The following is a 16,662-nucleotide window of genomic DNA, read 5'->3' on the forward strand; positions in this document are numbered from 1 at the left end:
AGTCAGGGAATATCGCATACCTGGGAATTAATGTCTCTCCCAATTTGGCAAATCTAATCAAACTAAACTACATCCCACTTTTAAAGAAAGTGGAAGATGATCTTGCAAGATGAAAATCCTTACCGATATCACTCATGGGGAGGGTTGCTACAATTAAAATGATGGTCTTACCCAGAATAAATTACTTATTTTCAATGATCCCAAACAAACCACCAGCTGACTGGTTTAGATCTCTGGACTCCTCAATTACTAAATTCCTTTGGCAGGATAAACCTCCACGAATTAGCTTAAAATCGCTTCAGAAGACCAACGACAGAGGAGGACTGGATTTACCCAACTTTTATTATTATTTCTTAGCCAACAGGCTGCAATATTCGCCAAGATGGTTGCAAGATAACCCACTAGATGAGTCCTGGTTAGATATAGAGCAGACACTTTGCGATACGATAGAGCTTTCAGACTTACCATTTATTAGCTCAAGCATAAGAAAACATGAAGGCTTCAAAAGTATTAGTATCAGCACCTCTCTGACGGCATGGTGGGAGCATCTGGGGGGCTGTTGCCCCCCTCTGGAGGTGTTTGGGTTGCCTCCGGGGGTGGACTACTGGCGGTTGTGAGTGGGGCCCCTTGGAGGTCTTGGCGGCGGCCATGGGTCGCTGTCTGGCAGCTGCATTGCCCCTGGGCAGGTCTGGGTGGGGTCTGGGGGCTTGGGGTGTGGGGGTGGCCGGCCCCGTGTAGGGATCTGGGCGGGGCCTTGTGGGTCGGGTCCTGACATGTATGCTGCCGGGAAGAAGGCAGGAACATGCAGCAGAGCCTGGCCCGGGATCAGGGGCCTCAGGTAGACCTTGGCTCCTCTGCTGTCCCATCACAGGGGAGGGGGAGGTCCAGGAAGGGGAGGACCCAACCTTACCTGGATGTCCTATGTCTAATATATTCTGGAAGTTGTGCAAATGCAGGGATGGGCATAGATATTCTGCTGGGGTGGGGCTAGGTTGGTGCCCTCAGACTCCGTGAGGCTCTGCAATGCTGCTGCTTTGGGCCCTGGGTTGCTGGGTCCCAGGCTTGGCCGGCTAGGGGGTGGGAGGCTGCGGGCGGGCCTGTGGGCTTGCCGCTGATATCTCCCGGGACTCTGCCGGCTGCTGGTTGTGGCCCCCCGGGGCAATCCTCTTCGCCTCTCGAGGGGGGCAGGGGCCTTTCTGGTTGCAGTCTCCTTGGTGTTCCTGTGTTCTGGGGCAGCGCCTGGCTCTCTGGGACTTGGAGCTCCCTCCGTCTCCTACACATCTTTGGGGAGCAGATCTGTGGCCCCTCACACTCTCTATTGGATGCTTTTATAGAGAAACCTTACATAAACAAACACGTGTACACACACAGGTGCTCACATGGTGCTCTCATAAGTATGGGCTTGGGCACGTTCAACACATGTCTTAAGGCTGTCGTTGCCACTAAATACACTATGATTTATTATCGTGTGATTGTTTAGTTAAACAATGTTGATTGTATATTTCTTCAAGTTGACGCAGTGATAGCTTGCTCTTGTTGTATTGTTGTGTGTCCCATCTTTTATTTATTTATTTTTTCTCTTCTTTCTCTTTCTGCAGGTCTAGAAGCAGACTCTTGTTCATTGTTGTTTATTTTTGTGGGGACCCCCCCCCCCCCCCCTTGTCTTTTCCTTTCTCTTTCACCTCTGACTCCGTGTCTGGTCGTAATTACAAAGCATTCAAAAACAATAACAATAAAGTTTTATGTATCAGGCTTGACATTAAAAGCAGATGCTTTGATGCTCCACCTGAGAGTAAATCTGTAAGGCTTGTCTCCAGCATTCAGACATCAATTCTGTTTGCTTCACAGCCAGACAGGACAAAGGAAAAAAATAATAATAATAAAAAAAAAAGATAAATAAACCCCTTATTGTGTGTTTTAGAAGATCTATGTGATCTTTTTGGTTTATGTATTGTTTTTAAGGTTAACATCGTAGTTTACTGACTTTGGGATTTTAAAACACTCAGTGTTTTCGTAGTACATCAAGGGGTGGCCAGATCCCAACTTGCCAAATGTGGGACAGAGACTATTCAATGTGGGACAACGTGAAGTTCCAATGTAATGAGAAAAAAAAATAAAAATTCTGCCTTTTAGCCCTAACACCACTGTTACATATACATAAAATTATTATTCTTATTATCATCATATATTTCTTGTATATATTATATTTGAATTCAACATGAAGAAGCATACAGCAACAGCTTTTCTATTTCACAGTTCCTCTCAAGTTACCACAACATAACTCAGGCTCTTTGGGCCTTCTGTAGTGGCTCTGATCATTTTAATAGTATAGATGGCCGATAATAATAATAAAAAATGCAGGTTTAAGCAGCTTTTCAGAGTTTTCACTGAATGTTTTCCACAACAGAATGACATTAAAATTACCAGTAATATTTGTTAGATCTATTTGTTTGTTTTTAATCTATTTTCCACTAAAATCAGCATCTCATTGAAAAAATATCCATGCTTTATTTGCTATTTTTTTCATAATTCAGAAACAAACGTTTTTTTAACATGACAACACATCGCTTCTAATTTTAGGTGAGAGAAATAAACATCAGATTCTAATCTCTAAAAAATTCAGATCTAATCTAATAATAGTTTCTTAGAGTTATTTTTTGCCTCAAATGTCGGAGAATAAGTGATCAAAGCTTGCATTTATTCTATCATTATTTCTTCACAGTGCTTTAAGGGGCTCAGCATGTATGAAACCGCTGCACCTTGTCTGTGTTAGAACCTCTATTGTGTTTATCATGGACCTGTCTAATTACTGGAAAACCTGCTTTTGACCTCTTCATATCAGACCGAGACACCGAGACATGAAAACACGACTCAGAAACAACAGACTGTTGAGTATCTCTGAACATGTTTAATTCACGACTTTACAGCATTTTTTCCTCCATGCTCACTCACGCTTGTTTTGGTGGTTCGGGTGCGTCCACACCATCGACATACACACGCTCCAGATCTGCGTTAAAGTCCCACCTCCGTTTGATTGACAGCAACAGGCAGATTTTTCCACTGTTTATTTTATAAGATTGAAACTCGAACCGGGAAACTGTCAATAATGCAGGACATGAGTCTCAACTTGCGGGACACGTGAAAAGTAACGAAAATGCGGGACTGATTACTAGTGACTTTTCTAGTCTACCTGACTATATTTTATATTTAAAATTATTTTGTTTATTTATATTTAAATTATCATGCCATACCTTGTCTGATTTTGTGAAAAAGCACCTTCCTCAGAAATGAATGCACTGGGGGCCCCATCTGCAATGGCAGCCGGTGTTTCAAGGGCCCTAACCCATTCCATGGCGGTGCATCTATGGTATAAATGTATGTGTTCACAGGTGCGTAGTTTAGAAAATAGATGGATGGAATGCAGCCCTCGTCTGTACACCTACGCCTCTTGAACTCATCAAGCTGCTGTGAATGGGCCCTCAAGCACCAAGACTCCCATCGAGTACTCCCATCTGTCAAGTTGAATCTGAGCTCGATGTTAGGCTCCCTATAGCCACGAGGGGACGCTGTCATTATTCTTCACAATTCATTTCCGGGTCAATCCTTTCTAACCCCGCCCCTTTCGTGCAACCGCCTTTCCGGATTGACCGCCATCATCACCAGTAGGTAGTCCCTCTAAATCATATATTGTTTAAGTCGAAATCCACTTTAAATCTTTACCATCCGCATGGTTTTACCGCAGATGTTTAGGTCAAACAGGTGTACGCACTCTACGTTATCTCTCCGGCTGGTATTGTTGCAAAGTCAGTCATAAAAATCCTTAAATATCGGTTTTCGATGTTCGTTGTCCTGGACGTAGTTCTCACCATTCACACGAAGAAAGTCTTACTCCCAAAAGCGTCCAAACAGCTTAATACAAACTAGACCACTGGTGTTTTGTCGCGGAGTTCAAACTATTGTTTTACCGTCGTGTATTGACTCCAAGCGGTCGGAACCGGTCTCTGAATTTGACGCTGGACGTAGTTCACTGAGCCATCCTGCAGGGTAGCACGTAGTCACGACCGAAGACCAGCTGTAAATGACACAGTAGTATGTGTAGTGTACTATGTTTCTTTTCAACACACCTTTTTACAGACCTTCGGTCCAAAACAAGCATGCTTGGAAACTGCACCTAAAGAGTGAGCATGCGCAGTCTTGGCTGTGGCTCCTGTGATAAACAGGAGACCTGTCCAGGCTGATGGAGGTGAAAATCATCTTCCACCAGGAAGAGAATGGTCCAATATATTACTCTGAATTATGGCTAGATCATGTGGTTTCTTACCCAAATGGACTAGTTGGATACGAGTTAGGAGCAGGACTGGTGTCCCTGTCTTCATGTTTCAGGATAAAAAAACATGGTGATAACTCGGGTTAGAATCCTGTACAAAACTGGTGACGTCAGTGTTCCAGTTTTACTGTTCTCAAACTTAATGTTTGAAGGTGTGTCACAATCACGCATGTCACAGTAGGCCTACGCTACTGTTTAATATTGGTTTTGTGTGTGTAGGTCCTGTACAGTACTGATGTTGATTACATGTGTTTCTTCAGATATGGCTATCCGCTACCCAATGGCCGTTGGCCTTAACAAAGGTCATCCAGTCACCAAAAATGTGACCGCTCCAAAGCACAGTCGTCGGAGGGGGGTAAATATATAATTCATCTTTCTTTCTTTTTTGTACCCATATGCTTGTACTTTGTTGTCCTCCAAGTTATTTAAATTGTCATGAGATCTAACATTTTCCGCCGTGCGTTGAGATGATACACTTATGTCTCTGTCCAGCGGCTGACCAAACACAGCAAGTTTGTTCGTGACATGATCCGTGAAGTGTGCGGTTTTGCTCCATATGAGAGGCGAGCCATGGAGCTGCTCAAGGTGTCCAAGGACAAGAGAGCCCTCAAGTTTATCAAGAAGAGGGTGAGTATCTCATCTTCAGCTGGTTAGGATTTCTCATGTTAAAGAGCAAGTCACCCCCAAATCAATTTTTTTTTCCTGATAAACTATATAAATGCATGTCTAATCGTGCTGCAGACACGTGTTGTCAATAGTTTAGCACTTGAGTGCATTTTAGTTCAAATTTGAATTTTCTGCCTAAAACTGTCAGTGTTGTGCCGTTGTCAGGTAAAAACTGCACTGCATTTGAATTAAAATCTGCCATAGGGCCAAGAGGTACCCTACAACGTTAGCTGGTACATTATGACGTCACAATGACGTTGTAAGCCTGTGTGTGTCTGTATATGTTAGTGGCTCCACCCTCTCGGTCTGCTAGGCAACAGCATTTGTTGCGTTTTTTAAACAGGAAGTGGGAGTTGAGTAAGAATCTAGTAGGGGGTGACTTGCTCTTTAAGTTCACAAACAATATTTCAGTTTAAATGAATGATAAATGACCCGCACTTGTATAGCGCCTCTCAGAGTAAGGACTCCAAAGCGCTTTACACTAGGGATGCACCGATCAGGTTTTTTGCTGCCGATCACCGATACCGATATCAAAGAATGCTGATCACCGATACCGATCGCGTGGATTGTCCAGAAATTTTCTACAACATTATAATGAGTGCTACAAACTACATAATCTGGGAATAAAGGAAATGTAACTTGATCTAAAATGGTCTGTATTAGGGTTGTCACGGTGTGAAAATTTAACCTCACGGTTATTGTGACCAAAATTACCACGGTTTTATCGAGGTATTTTTTTTAAACGTGCTACATTTTCACACAATTAAATAAACCCTGTATGTCAGGAAATATTGTCCTCAGTTTGTGTCTAAATTTTGCCTAAAATGTGTTATTTTGTAATTATGTTGTTTATTTGTTTACATTTTTCCCCTTTAGTCTTTAAAATACCAATATTTGCCCATAACTTCTTATTTTATGTCTGTTTGATGTCATCATTTTAAAAATATTAGATCAGATGATACTCAGTACTCAAGTAGCCTTCTAATCAGATACTTTTTTACCCTTACTTGAGTAATAAACCCTATATCAGGAAAATATTGTCCTCGGTTTGTGTCCTTCCAGTGAGCTTTGCAGATTTGGGAAAATGTCATCAGGCAGTAATGATTGTTAAATTAATAATTATTCTCGGAGAGAGACCAACTCTTTATCTGCCCCTGGGAGCCCCGTAATGCATAGCGTCATTTCAACATGGGGGTGTCCGCGACACGGTTTATATGCAGGTAGCGGCGCTGCGGCTGCATTTTATAGCGACTCGTTGCGTTCTCCCTCAACCCAAATCCTCGGATCACGCATTTTAGCTAAAAGGCTAACGTTAGCTTGCCTTGCGTTGACTGTAGAGTTGTGGGTGATGGTCACGCAGATGTGTCATGAGATTTGAAGCGTTGCTGCCTTTCACAGACACTTTTTCTGCACGTGCTGCAAACAGGATAGCCGTCTTCTATCAACTGTCCCTCGACATTCTTCAAATATCCAAAAGATGCCCGTACTTCCCACTTTGTCTTCTTTGAGGGATAATAAATGTCCTGAGCGCTGCCGTCTCCTCCTTTGGCCATTATTTCAGCTTTAGCTTCAAGAAAGTTTTGGTTGTAAACAACAAAGCGTGCATGTGCCGCCGGAAACTTCAGCAGATGATACGGTGGCTGGTAAGGGTCACCGCGCCTACACCGCAGCCACGGTAATCCACTGAGATAATAGTTTTTTTTTAAAACAAGACGGTTATTTTTATTGTCAACTTTTTTTTACCGGGGTTTACAGCTACACCGGTTACCGTGACAACCCTACCTGATTGGTCTGCTTTGATCTTTTTGAAAACTCCGATCAAAACCGATAGGGGCGCTATCGGCCCATTGGGATCAAATGCCGATCCATCGGTGCATCCCTAATTACTGGATAACCGGCTCAACCTGTTGAGCTCCTGATGCCCAAACAAATCATTTATCAAATCATTCAACCCTTTAGTAAAACACTTGCAGTTTAGACGTTTTAAAATAACAAATTAAAGTTGAGTTCACTCCTGGAAATAAAATCCACCATCATAGACTACAAACCAGAATTCCTCCAAACCCTAATCACAGCTGTTATGAATGTTGGGGTGTTTCCTTTCTGGAACACTTTGCTCCATCAGTGAATTTGTGCAGGAAATGTCTCAGATGGTTTGTGAAACATGACTCTTGTGACTGAGCTCTGAGACAAAAGTTAAAGTGGGTCAGGGTCACTGGACAAAAGCAGCCTGTGAGATGCATCTCTCCACGTATTGTGGTCCCCAAGCTGTAATTGTTTCACTAAATTCATTGTGGTGTGTTTTATCATACATGAAGCTAGTCATTGCATGGTGGATAGCTGCAGCCTGAGCGACAGTCCTTTCAGAGTGGTTCACAAGGAACTGGTGTTGATTCTGTAGTAGAGTTTAAAAAGATACATTAGCGTTGATCTGACCTTGGTGAGACACTTAACTGAATAGAATAGAGAATTATTTTATTGTTCTTTGGTGGAGAAGTTTTGATGTAATATTTAGATTCACAAGAACAATAAACAGTTGTACAGTGAATAAAATATGTGTTGAAAATGCTCTAGTAAAAATACTGAATTTGATTTGCTACCTATAAAAAATACTGAGTAATAAAATAAATATTTACAGGAAATAAGAAAATAAATTGAAAACTGCAAGAGATGAATGAGGTACACCCCTCTGAAATGAATCTGTTTCTTTCAGATTGGCACTCACATCCGGGCCAAGAGAAAGAGAGAGGAGTTGAGCAACGTTCTGGCTGCCATGAGAAAGGCTGCTGCCAAGAAGGACTAAAGTCTGACTCAATAAATGTTTGTTAAACTAATCAAGCTTCTGGCTACTTTCTTATTATGCAAATGTGTATTTTGATTATCGTAAGAATTTCATTTTATTTTTTAATAAAAATTGTTGGTATAGGTAACTTTTGGAAGCAGCCTGTGTGGAGTTCAAAAAGTAAATCTAAGGTGTGTGTACACAGTCTTATGTGATATTCAATTAATGAAAGGCTGAAATCTTACTGCACAAAACTCAGCCTGAAGTCATATTGTTCTTGGTAGGGGTATGATGGGCCTTGGCTACGCTTGAGAAAGATAGGTGGTGTTTAGTATACTAACAGCTACTGGGTAAAGGTGAAAACTGTTAGGTAGTCCTGGCTTTGATGCTGCTGAATATCCAGCTGGAATGTGCATAGTTATTGAGGGACCTCTTGTGACGCTAGCATTCCTGAAGCTGTGCTGTTACTACTTTGAAGTACACTGTTACAGATTAATGTAAACTAGTCTTTAGACCTACAGTCATTACAACTATTCAATTGGAAGACAGTTTTATTAAAATAAAATCAAACTGAAAGCCTGTAGCCTTAAAAATGCTTGGGGCCATCTTACAAGTCAAATCTAAGATCAAAGCATTCAGGTTAAAAAAAGCTAACAAATCTGAAGCTAACGGATGCAATCCAGATAAGCAACCTGCAAAATGTTTTTTCAACACTTCAAAAATACATCCTTAAAGTTCATTTCTGACCCTGAATGGCTTGGCCTGTTTAATCTTTTAATTGCATTTAAAATATGATTTTATTATCTAAAAACTTATGTTCATATAAAGTCATTCAGCAGCAGCAACCTGTTAGCAATCAAAACCAGTTACAGTGCTAGTTAAAAGAGCTTAAAATAACAAAATAAAATGTTAGTTGAATGTGGTTAAAGCCCAGAGCATAAAGGTAATTAAAGATCCTGTTCCAACTGACTGGAACCCATCCTATTGAAGCATGCTGCATGGAAGGCTTGTGTTGGTTTGTACTTTTGACAAGTTTACCCTGCCAATATGGCGGAATCGCTTACGTTTTTAAACAAGTTTTATTTAACCAATAAAGCTTACAGGCTTACATAAGAATCAATATTTACAGTTGAATTCTGAGCATGACAAAATAAAGCAGGTGTACAAACAGAAACAATAATATTAACCTAGCTCAATATCAACCTGCAGAAATCATAACTATATATATATATATATAAATATATATGTGTGTGTGTGTGTGTGTGTGTATATATATTACATCAACATTTTTAGGGGTAAAGGAAACATTTACCAAATTGTTATAGAGCCAAATGGCTTTCTTGGAACTACATAATTTAAGAGAATCCATAAAGGATGCAAGTTCTTTAAAAAAAAAAACAATAAAGATCGGTTTGATGTTGCCAAATTTACATTTGTGTATAAAGAATTTGGCGAAAATAATCAAATTATTGACAGTGAATTGCTGCATTTTATTTTCCAAACTAATACCATTCTTGATGTCAGAAAAAGATAAGGAGCGTATAATGAAATTATTATGCGTTAACCACGAGTGAAAACTATCCCAGAAAATTTTGGTAAAGATGCATGTGAAAAATAAATGTATCTCAGTGTCTATATTAGAAGTGCTAAAGGCACAATTGTTCTCTCCAATATTAAATTTAGACTGCAAGAAATCTTTGCAAGGATAAATACTGTTTATAGTTTTAAAATGAACTTCCTTGGCTTTAGGAGGGATTGGGAATTTGGGATAGTTGCATCTAATGTTTTTAACATCAGAATTACTAAATTGACGCACTAATTCCCGTCTTCTAAGAGGTAAGGGAAAGAGGGCGTCAGTGAGCCAACATCTAAGGATTTTATTATTGCAGTTCCTGTCCACAAAAGAACAGTTCTTAATTGTTAAAGGATGCATTTTTGGAATAAGGTGAGAGTACGGAATCGCTTACGGAGGAAACTGGTGTTTGGTTTTAACGGCGAAACGCTCTATCCGTTTCCGTCCCGCCTACTTTTCTTTCACGCGCTGTGATTGGTTCGTAGTAGTTCTCGTTCCCACTGAGTGGCTGTGAGAGCTGTCTGTCCGTGGGCGGGTATGTTTAGCTGATTGCATTATTGGAATCGGATTTATCCTGTAGTCTAACTGTTCTGGATTAATTTCGTATTGCCTGCTCTATTCCTGGCGAATTTCGACTGTCCGGTTGGCCTGCTACGATAAAGTTAACGGCGTCATTTCCCCCCCACATTCTGGATAATCGGTAATAAACGGAAACTGTCCCGAGATGTCTCGGAGTGAGGAAAGGGCCAAGGAGATTTTGAAGGGCTTTAAACTGTATCCTTCCACTGGGTGATGGTAATGTTTTTCACGGTTAAGCTTGATGTGTTGTTATAACTACTGCTGCAGTTAGAAGTCGGCTCCTAAGATTCTAAAACAGCTAGCTGTTCATGCTAACTAACCGTTAAATGGCAAAATTTCCGACGTGCTAACAACCTGTAAGTTGCTGCCTGTTGGTGTGACTGATTAAATTCGGTTTTATGGGGCTGTTACCGATCAAACATGTTGTCTGAGCGTGTCGTGGAAGCTGCTAGTTCCGTTAGCTCCATATGTAAGCAGCTTTGCGTGAGGACTTCAGGTGGATTGGTGCTGCAGCTGGCCCCCTGTGTGTGCTGCTACCCAACCTGAACAGGACCTTTGCTAGCAACCGTTTCTTTTGGCTGTACCTTTTAAAAGTCCTTGAATCAAACTAGAAACTTTTAAGTGGTTCTGCCGCAGAGTGGAACATTCAACTCCACCTTTAATTGGAGCCAAAGTTTTGGCCACGAGCACCGTCTTGATTTTGAGGGAGGAAAATATTTCATAAAGTCAGCACTCTGTTCACTGTAGCACCAAACGTGAGTTCATCATGACAGCTGTGTGGTGTGGTGATGACTTTTATAATGTTTTACGTGATGACAACAAATATTGTAAGAGGTGATTTCTGTGGCATGTTCAACTTTACCGGTGAACCCCATCAGCACCTCTGCCATCTGGTCGGATTCTAGAGAAAATCGTCAATCTCATCAAAAGAAAATAAAAAAATGCATTAATTTTAATATATTTTGTTTGCACGAAGCAGGAGGAATAGTTTACTTGAGGAAGCTGGGATGTCCGTAAGTGATGCCATGAGCTGCAGCTGTTACTTTTTTCAATCTGTGATTTTACTCAAATGCTTATAGATATCCAGACACTGCCCATGTTCTGAGTCGTCTGAGTTTAGAGGGAGTTTCTAGGTTGGATGGTGTTTCAATCAATCATTTTATTTATAAAGCCTCTTCCCACCCCCAATGAAGGGGGTCCAAGGTGCTGAACATAGTGCAAAGAAGCAGCACAATAAAACAGCTCTATAATAAAATACAGAGATGAAAACATAAAAAAACAATTAAAAAAAAGAGGTTAAAACAATTTAAATAGTGATCGAAAACATTAAAATGTAAATAAAAACAACGAAGAAACAGATCTCAAATGCAGCTTATGCCTTGCTTTAAAGGTGGGCAGCGATGTGGACTGTTTGATTTCTTGTGGTTCCAAAGCCGAGGACCCCAGAACTGCAAAGGCACGAACAACTGTAAGATGCCAGGAAGCTCATAATTTCAGCGAGATTTAAATATTTCCCATTTGTTCCCAGAGAATTTTGCAGACTGTTGCTGTTTGTTGTTGGACCTTTTCTGAGAAACTGGATTAAATGTTTTTTTTCTGGTTCAATGTTGAATTTTGCCCAGGAACAATCAGGGTGGGTGCAGAAAGGGTCTGGTTCCATTTCTCTTTGCCGTGTTTGCCTGTTTTTACTTAACATCGTGCTGGCAGAAATTGGATGAACCTTCGGGATGCAGAGACGGGTAAGGTGCTGTGGCAGGGAACAGAGGACCTGTCTGTACCTGGAGTCGAACATGAAGGTAAATCGCAGCATACATTATACAGTAGATGGGTAAATGACACGCTCATTACTTTTATTTGAGACTCCATATGGGAGTAAAAACAAATTGGCACAAAGTGTGACAAAACAAAATTCACATAACCGCTTCACATTCCTCAGATCTCTCAGCTCGCTTATCTTTGATTTTAAAGGAGAAACATGTTAAACAAAGGGTAAAGAGGTGATTAAGAAAATAATCTGGCAAATACTTTGAGTTTCTGACTACCTCTACATTTCTACGCCCAAAAAGCAAATTCAACTAATCTCCCACACAACCAGTGCCTTATTTAACACCCATTTAACCAATCAACGTTCAAAAGAATTACCAAAAAGGGACACTATCTCTAATGATAAAAGTTAGGATTTGTTTTTGCCCTCCTTTTTTTTCTGCAGCTGAATTTTTTTCCCTCTATTTCCAAGTTTAACAAATCAATAATTATATTATTAGACTCTATTCACAGCTGTTCTAGATCATTTCAACCCTCAGGAGGCAGGCGTTGCAGATTTGCAACGTTAAAACCTACCTACCTGGTTACTCCACATACGTATTTCATGAGCAGTTTTTCCTTTTATCAAAACTTATTTTAAGCTCGAGAGGGTTAATAAAAAGTAAATATTCAGTAGTGATGGGTTTCACCCTGTCCTGTGGGCTCCAAAACAAATCTGATGGTTGATAATATCCAGTAGTTTGGACGTGTTGACCTAACCGTGATGTCTCCTCTCCTGTCTCAGCTCGTGTCCCAAAGAAGATCCTGAAATGCAAAGCGGTGTCCAGAGAGCTGAACTTCTCTTCTGCTGAGCAGCTGCAGAAGTTTCGGTTGGAACAGAAAGTTTTCTTCAAAGGCCAGTGTCTAGAAGGTAATGTGTGAAACACACTCTTTCAATACAATCTTTATTTTAAAAAAGCCTGACATCTAGTCCTAAAAGTAGATGGGGGGGGGGGGGGGGTCTGCCCAGTGGATGGACACTGGAAACATGTTCCACAAGAGAAGAGCACACCTGTAGTAGACCTGCATACCGACAGCTCAGGGCTTTGTTGGGAACATTTGGAACGAAAAGCTCTTTAAATGAAGTAAATTAGTTCGATGACGATGAAAAAGCTGATGGGAGCGTGTTTCGGTGCTGATCCTAACATCTCATGGGTTTACCTCCACACACCTCCTGACCCCAGAGACGAGCCTGAGCTAAGAAATGGTGTTGGGTGGTTCTGGTGTTTTTCACAGCTGCAGAGTGTTTGCTTCAGTTTTTAATCTACATTTCTGTCATTTTATGAATGAATATCTGATTTGGATAATTTTGTATTTATGTTGAGTGTTTTTTAAACCGTTTTGATGGCCTCTGATTAATTTGATCAGAAATAATCAGTAAACATTGTTAAGGGGAACTGTGCAAAGAGGAAAAAAACAGTAAATGGTCACTGTTCTGATGTCTAAATTATAAATTTAGAGAAGGTGGCCAATTTTCTTGTTTTTTGATTTTTTTACATGAGATTTGTGACGGATGAGAATCTATAATTTCTTACTTTAAAAAAGCCCAAGATCCGCTGTAGAAGTGGTCAGGGTTTTAGATTTGATCCCCTGTTCATCAGTTTGACTCTCCTGATGTAGAACCAGTAATACATAAGCAACCAGTGAGACCATCAAAAGAGCCACGATAACAAATATAGACACATATATCCCTTCTGATGAAACCAGCAGGTAAACAGGAACACACGGATGTGCTAAAATGTAAAATATCGTAGAAAGAACAAACAAGATCACGTAAAGAGTCCGCTCAGGGAACGAGGAGGTTCTCGTGTCTCTGCTCGTGTGTCTGGAGAACTGTTCCCAAGGAGCTACGGTTACTGGAACGCCCTGGAGAAAACATGGCTCTCCCATCACAACACATTCACTTTAGTCACACTTTCATTTCGAGTCTGGAGATTTCACGTCTCCTCACAAATGTTTCCTGGCCACAGTGGTCTGTAGCTCAAAGCCCTGTGGACATTACACACCACGCAGTTTCAGCTACCGATGGTGAAGAATTAAAGCCAGACTTGGCATAGACGCTAATCAGTTAAAACATTTTTATCTAGAGATTTTTGCATTTGAGATGTTTTAGATGTGTTTACATCTGCTGATTGAGACCAGGTTCTGTAGATCCAGGCGGTTTCAGAGCAGATTCCAGGAGCAACTGGCTCAGAAATGGCCCAGAACCAATCAAGTGGAGACACACACATGTCAGGAAGCTCCTGTAAATGTACTCTGAAGTTCCCACAGTGGAAACGCACCTAGTGAGGTGTTTTCTAAAACCAGACGGGGGCTTTACTTCTGCTGGCTCCCCCCTTTCAAAACAGAGAAGGCTGATTTTCAAGCAGAAGGGGCTCCTTCCGTGTCCAAATAAAAGTTTAGCAGACACCTCATTAGACACGAGCCAGTTCTAATGAAACCTACCCTGTGATTATTAAACAGTTTCACAGTAAGTATAACTAACTTCTATCATAAAAATGTCATGGAAGGTTTATTGTGGAAGCAGAGCTGAAGGGCGTGTCTGTCTGTCTCTGTGCAGAATGGTTCTTTGAGTTTGGGTTTGTAATCCCAAACTCCACCAACACGTGGCAGTCCCTGATAGAAGCTGCTCCGGAGTCCCAGATGATGCCAGCCAATGTTTTATCGTGAGTCTGCACAAACCTTTTCTTCTTTTTTTTTTGGATTCACTCGTGATTTTGTGTGTCTGTGTCCCTGAGATGGACTGGTGACCTGTCCAGGTCCCCCAGCTCTCTCACATTGATGCATGAAGGTTTTTGTCCAGAATCATTATCAGACGTAAAGTGAAACACATGAACATGCCATTTCCCCATCCTGTTTCTTTAGCAAATGTTTAGTCATTTATGTGTATATAGAGTTCATGTGGACGTTTTTGTCTATAACCCTTAATTATGAGCAGGAGATCAAACGCTTTGTGTTTATGATCAACTTTATCAGAAAAAGGCAGTTATCTGGTGTTCAGTTCGGGGGAGCTCAGGGGAGGAGGAGCGGGGATGGAAGCTATAGCCATTTAAATTCCTAACTCTGCTCTTTTGCTTGATGACACGATGCTACAGAGAGAACTTTAATGCATATTTAATATGTAAAGTTTATCTGGCGATTCAACACAATTTACAATATAAAATGAAAATATGGTGCATAAGTCCATTTATGTCAGTAATTCAACTTAAAAGGTGAAACTCAAAAATGACAGACATTTATTTGTTATAATTGTGGTGATTATGGCTTACAGCTGATGAAATCCCCACATTCACAATCTCAGACAATTAGATTATTGTGAAAAGGTTCAATATTCTAGACTGAAAGTGTCACGCCCTAATCAGCTAATGAATCCAGAACACCTGCAAATGGTTCCTGAGCCTTTAGATGGTCACTCAGTCTAGGCTGGATTACTGAAATAAATTAACTTTTGCACCATATTCTCATTTTATCAGATTCACGTGTATTGGGATATTAAAAGCCAGATGATATTTGCATTTTTCAGACAGAATTTAACTGGAAAACTCAAGCCAGATGCTTCCAAGACACAGCCACAACAGAATGAAGGCAGTAACACTGCTGCCACCTAGCAGTCAGAGAAGGAACTGCACCACATTAGAGAAATACAGGAAATGTTTACTTGTACATTCTCAATAAAAATTTATACCGTGCTTTAAAGTATCAGTTCAGTTTTATAAAACGAATTGTCACAATATCTTAGTGTATTGCCATTTTTAACATTAGTTATGGCAGCCATTTAAATTAGTTTAATTTCACTTATTTCTAATAATTTCTCAGGTCTTGCAGCCTTATTACAAGAGGAGGGACACATTTGCAGATCAGTTTAAATTCTAGTACAGACACGGGAAGAGTTATTGTTAAAGCAGCTTCATCCAGTAAAGTTCACACCTGTTCTTGTGTTGCAGTGGTAATGTCATCATAGAGACAAAGTTCTACGATAATGACCTCCATGTAAGTACTTCCAGAGTGCGGCTTTTCTACGTCTGACCCCTGGCCTGTCCTTCTACCTTCCAGTTGGCTGATATCCTGCCCGTTGTATAAATAAAATCCAGAGGTTAGCCACAGTTTGCAGCAGTCCACTCTTTCTTACTGTCCTGGAATCAGCAGGTTTGGGTCAGAACCTGCCCCCGTGCCACACTCAGTGATGTGAGCTCCGTACTCTGGATGTTCCCCTGTTTGTGTTGATTTGGAGAACAATGTCTACTCGGAGGAAGGTGGATCTCTCTCAGCGTGACTTTTCCACTGATTTCAAATCGAGACTCAAACACAGGAATCACATGACTTGTGATTTTTACCATGTTTTAGCTTCATTGTTGTGTTCTGCCCAAGGCTACATTAACTCAGGAACAGAGAGCATCAGGGAAGCCATGCCACATGAAAGGTGAAAGGTCAATACTTAGGAACTTTATAAATCTCTTCACATCTAGTTAAGTGTGTCTGCACTAGTTCAAACCATTTTACTGTTACAAGTGCACTGTTACAAATTCCATAGCTGTGTCCCATTTCAGAGGTTAAAGGACTAGCCCCCCACCCCGCATTCTGGGCTCCTACAGCGAGGACAGCACCAACCACTTCCTGTGTGCTAGCAGCCTTAATGTCAAAAGTGAACGTTCTATAATTGGAAACTTGGAAAATATGCAACTTTTTCTGTAGTTCGCCTATTTCTGTGTAATTCCAGCTCAACATTAGTGACTGTTTAAGGTCCTTACTACAGCTTTGCTTTGCACATTCTGACTTCCCATCCACCCCGCTGTATTTGATGTTTTTCTTAGCTGTTGACCTAACTGTACAAACTAGACTTGTGTTTAAATATGGCAGGCATTGTGAATTAAATTACAATGTTTTAATACCAGGAGGTGTTTGCTGTTTTCATTTTGTTGCTTTTAAATATAC

At 40.8% G+C, this 16,662-nt stretch overlaps 2 protein-coding genes across 3 annotated transcripts; both read left to right on the top strand.

Moving 5' to 3' along the window:
• The first annotated feature begins 3,578 nt into the window (after nt 1-3,578).
• rpl36 (ribosomal protein L36) lies at nt 3,579-7,827 on the top strand. 2 transcript variants are annotated; one of them, XM_015962233.2, is made up of 4 exons: nt 3,579-3,662; nt 4,588-4,682; nt 4,820-4,954; nt 7,707-7,827. In XM_015962233.2, exons 2-4 carry the CDS (start codon nt 4,590-4,592, stop codon nt 7,794-7,796), a joined length of 318 nt encoding a protein of 105 aa, XP_015817719.2. In that variant the 5' UTR covers nt 3,579-3,662; nt 4,588-4,589; the 3' UTR covers nt 7,797-7,827. The 2 variants fall into 2 exon arrangements, with proteins under 2 accessions (XP_015817719.2, XP_054605542.1); XM_054749567.2 differs by having other exon boundaries at nt 3,585-3,666.
• A 2,039-nt stretch (nt 7,828-9,866) lies between these two features.
• On the top strand, nt 9,867-16,621 carry pde6d (phosphodiesterase 6D, cGMP-specific, rod, delta). Its single transcript, XM_015962232.3, has 5 exons — nt 9,867-10,122; nt 11,635-11,723; nt 12,476-12,601; nt 14,291-14,396; nt 15,675-16,621. Exons 1-5 carry the CDS (start codon nt 10,073-10,075, stop codon nt 15,754-15,756), a joined length of 453 nt encoding a protein of 150 aa, XP_015817718.1. The 5' UTR covers nt 9,867-10,072; the 3' UTR covers nt 15,757-16,621.
• Nucleotides 16,622-16,662: the final 41 nt, after the last annotated feature.

This window comes from Nothobranchius furzeri, chromosome 16 (assembly GCF_043380555.1).
Source record: "Nothobranchius furzeri strain GRZ-AD chromosome 16, NfurGRZ-RIMD1, whole genome shotgun sequence".
Classification (NCBI taxonomy): domain Eukaryota; kingdom Metazoa; phylum Chordata; class Actinopteri; order Cyprinodontiformes; family Nothobranchiidae; genus Nothobranchius; species Nothobranchius furzeri.

Coding starts and splice junctions, on each gene's coding strand:
- pde6d (XM_015962232.3), top strand. CDS start 10,073: ATGTCTCGGAGTGAGGAAAGGGCCAAGGAGATTTTGAAGGGCTTTAAA. Junction 11,724..12,475: donor ACCTGGAGTCGAACATGAAG/GTAAATCGCAGC, acceptor CTCCTGTCTCAG/CTCGTGTCCCAAAGAAGATC. Junction 12,602..14,290: donor CAAAGGCCAGTGTCTAGAAG/GTAATGTGTGAA, acceptor GTCTCTGTGCAG/AATGGTTCTTTGAGTTTGGG.
- rpl36 (XM_015962233.2), top strand. CDS start 4,590: ATGGCTATCCGCTACCCAATGGCCGTTGGCCTTAACAAAGGTCATCCA. Junction 4,683..4,819: donor AGCACAGTCGTCGGAGGGGG/GTAAATATATAA, acceptor GTCTCTGTCCAG/CGGCTGACCAAACACAGCAA. Junction 4,955..7,706: donor TCAAGTTTATCAAGAAGAGG/GTGAGTATCTCA, acceptor TGTTTCTTTCAG/ATTGGCACTCACATCCGGGC.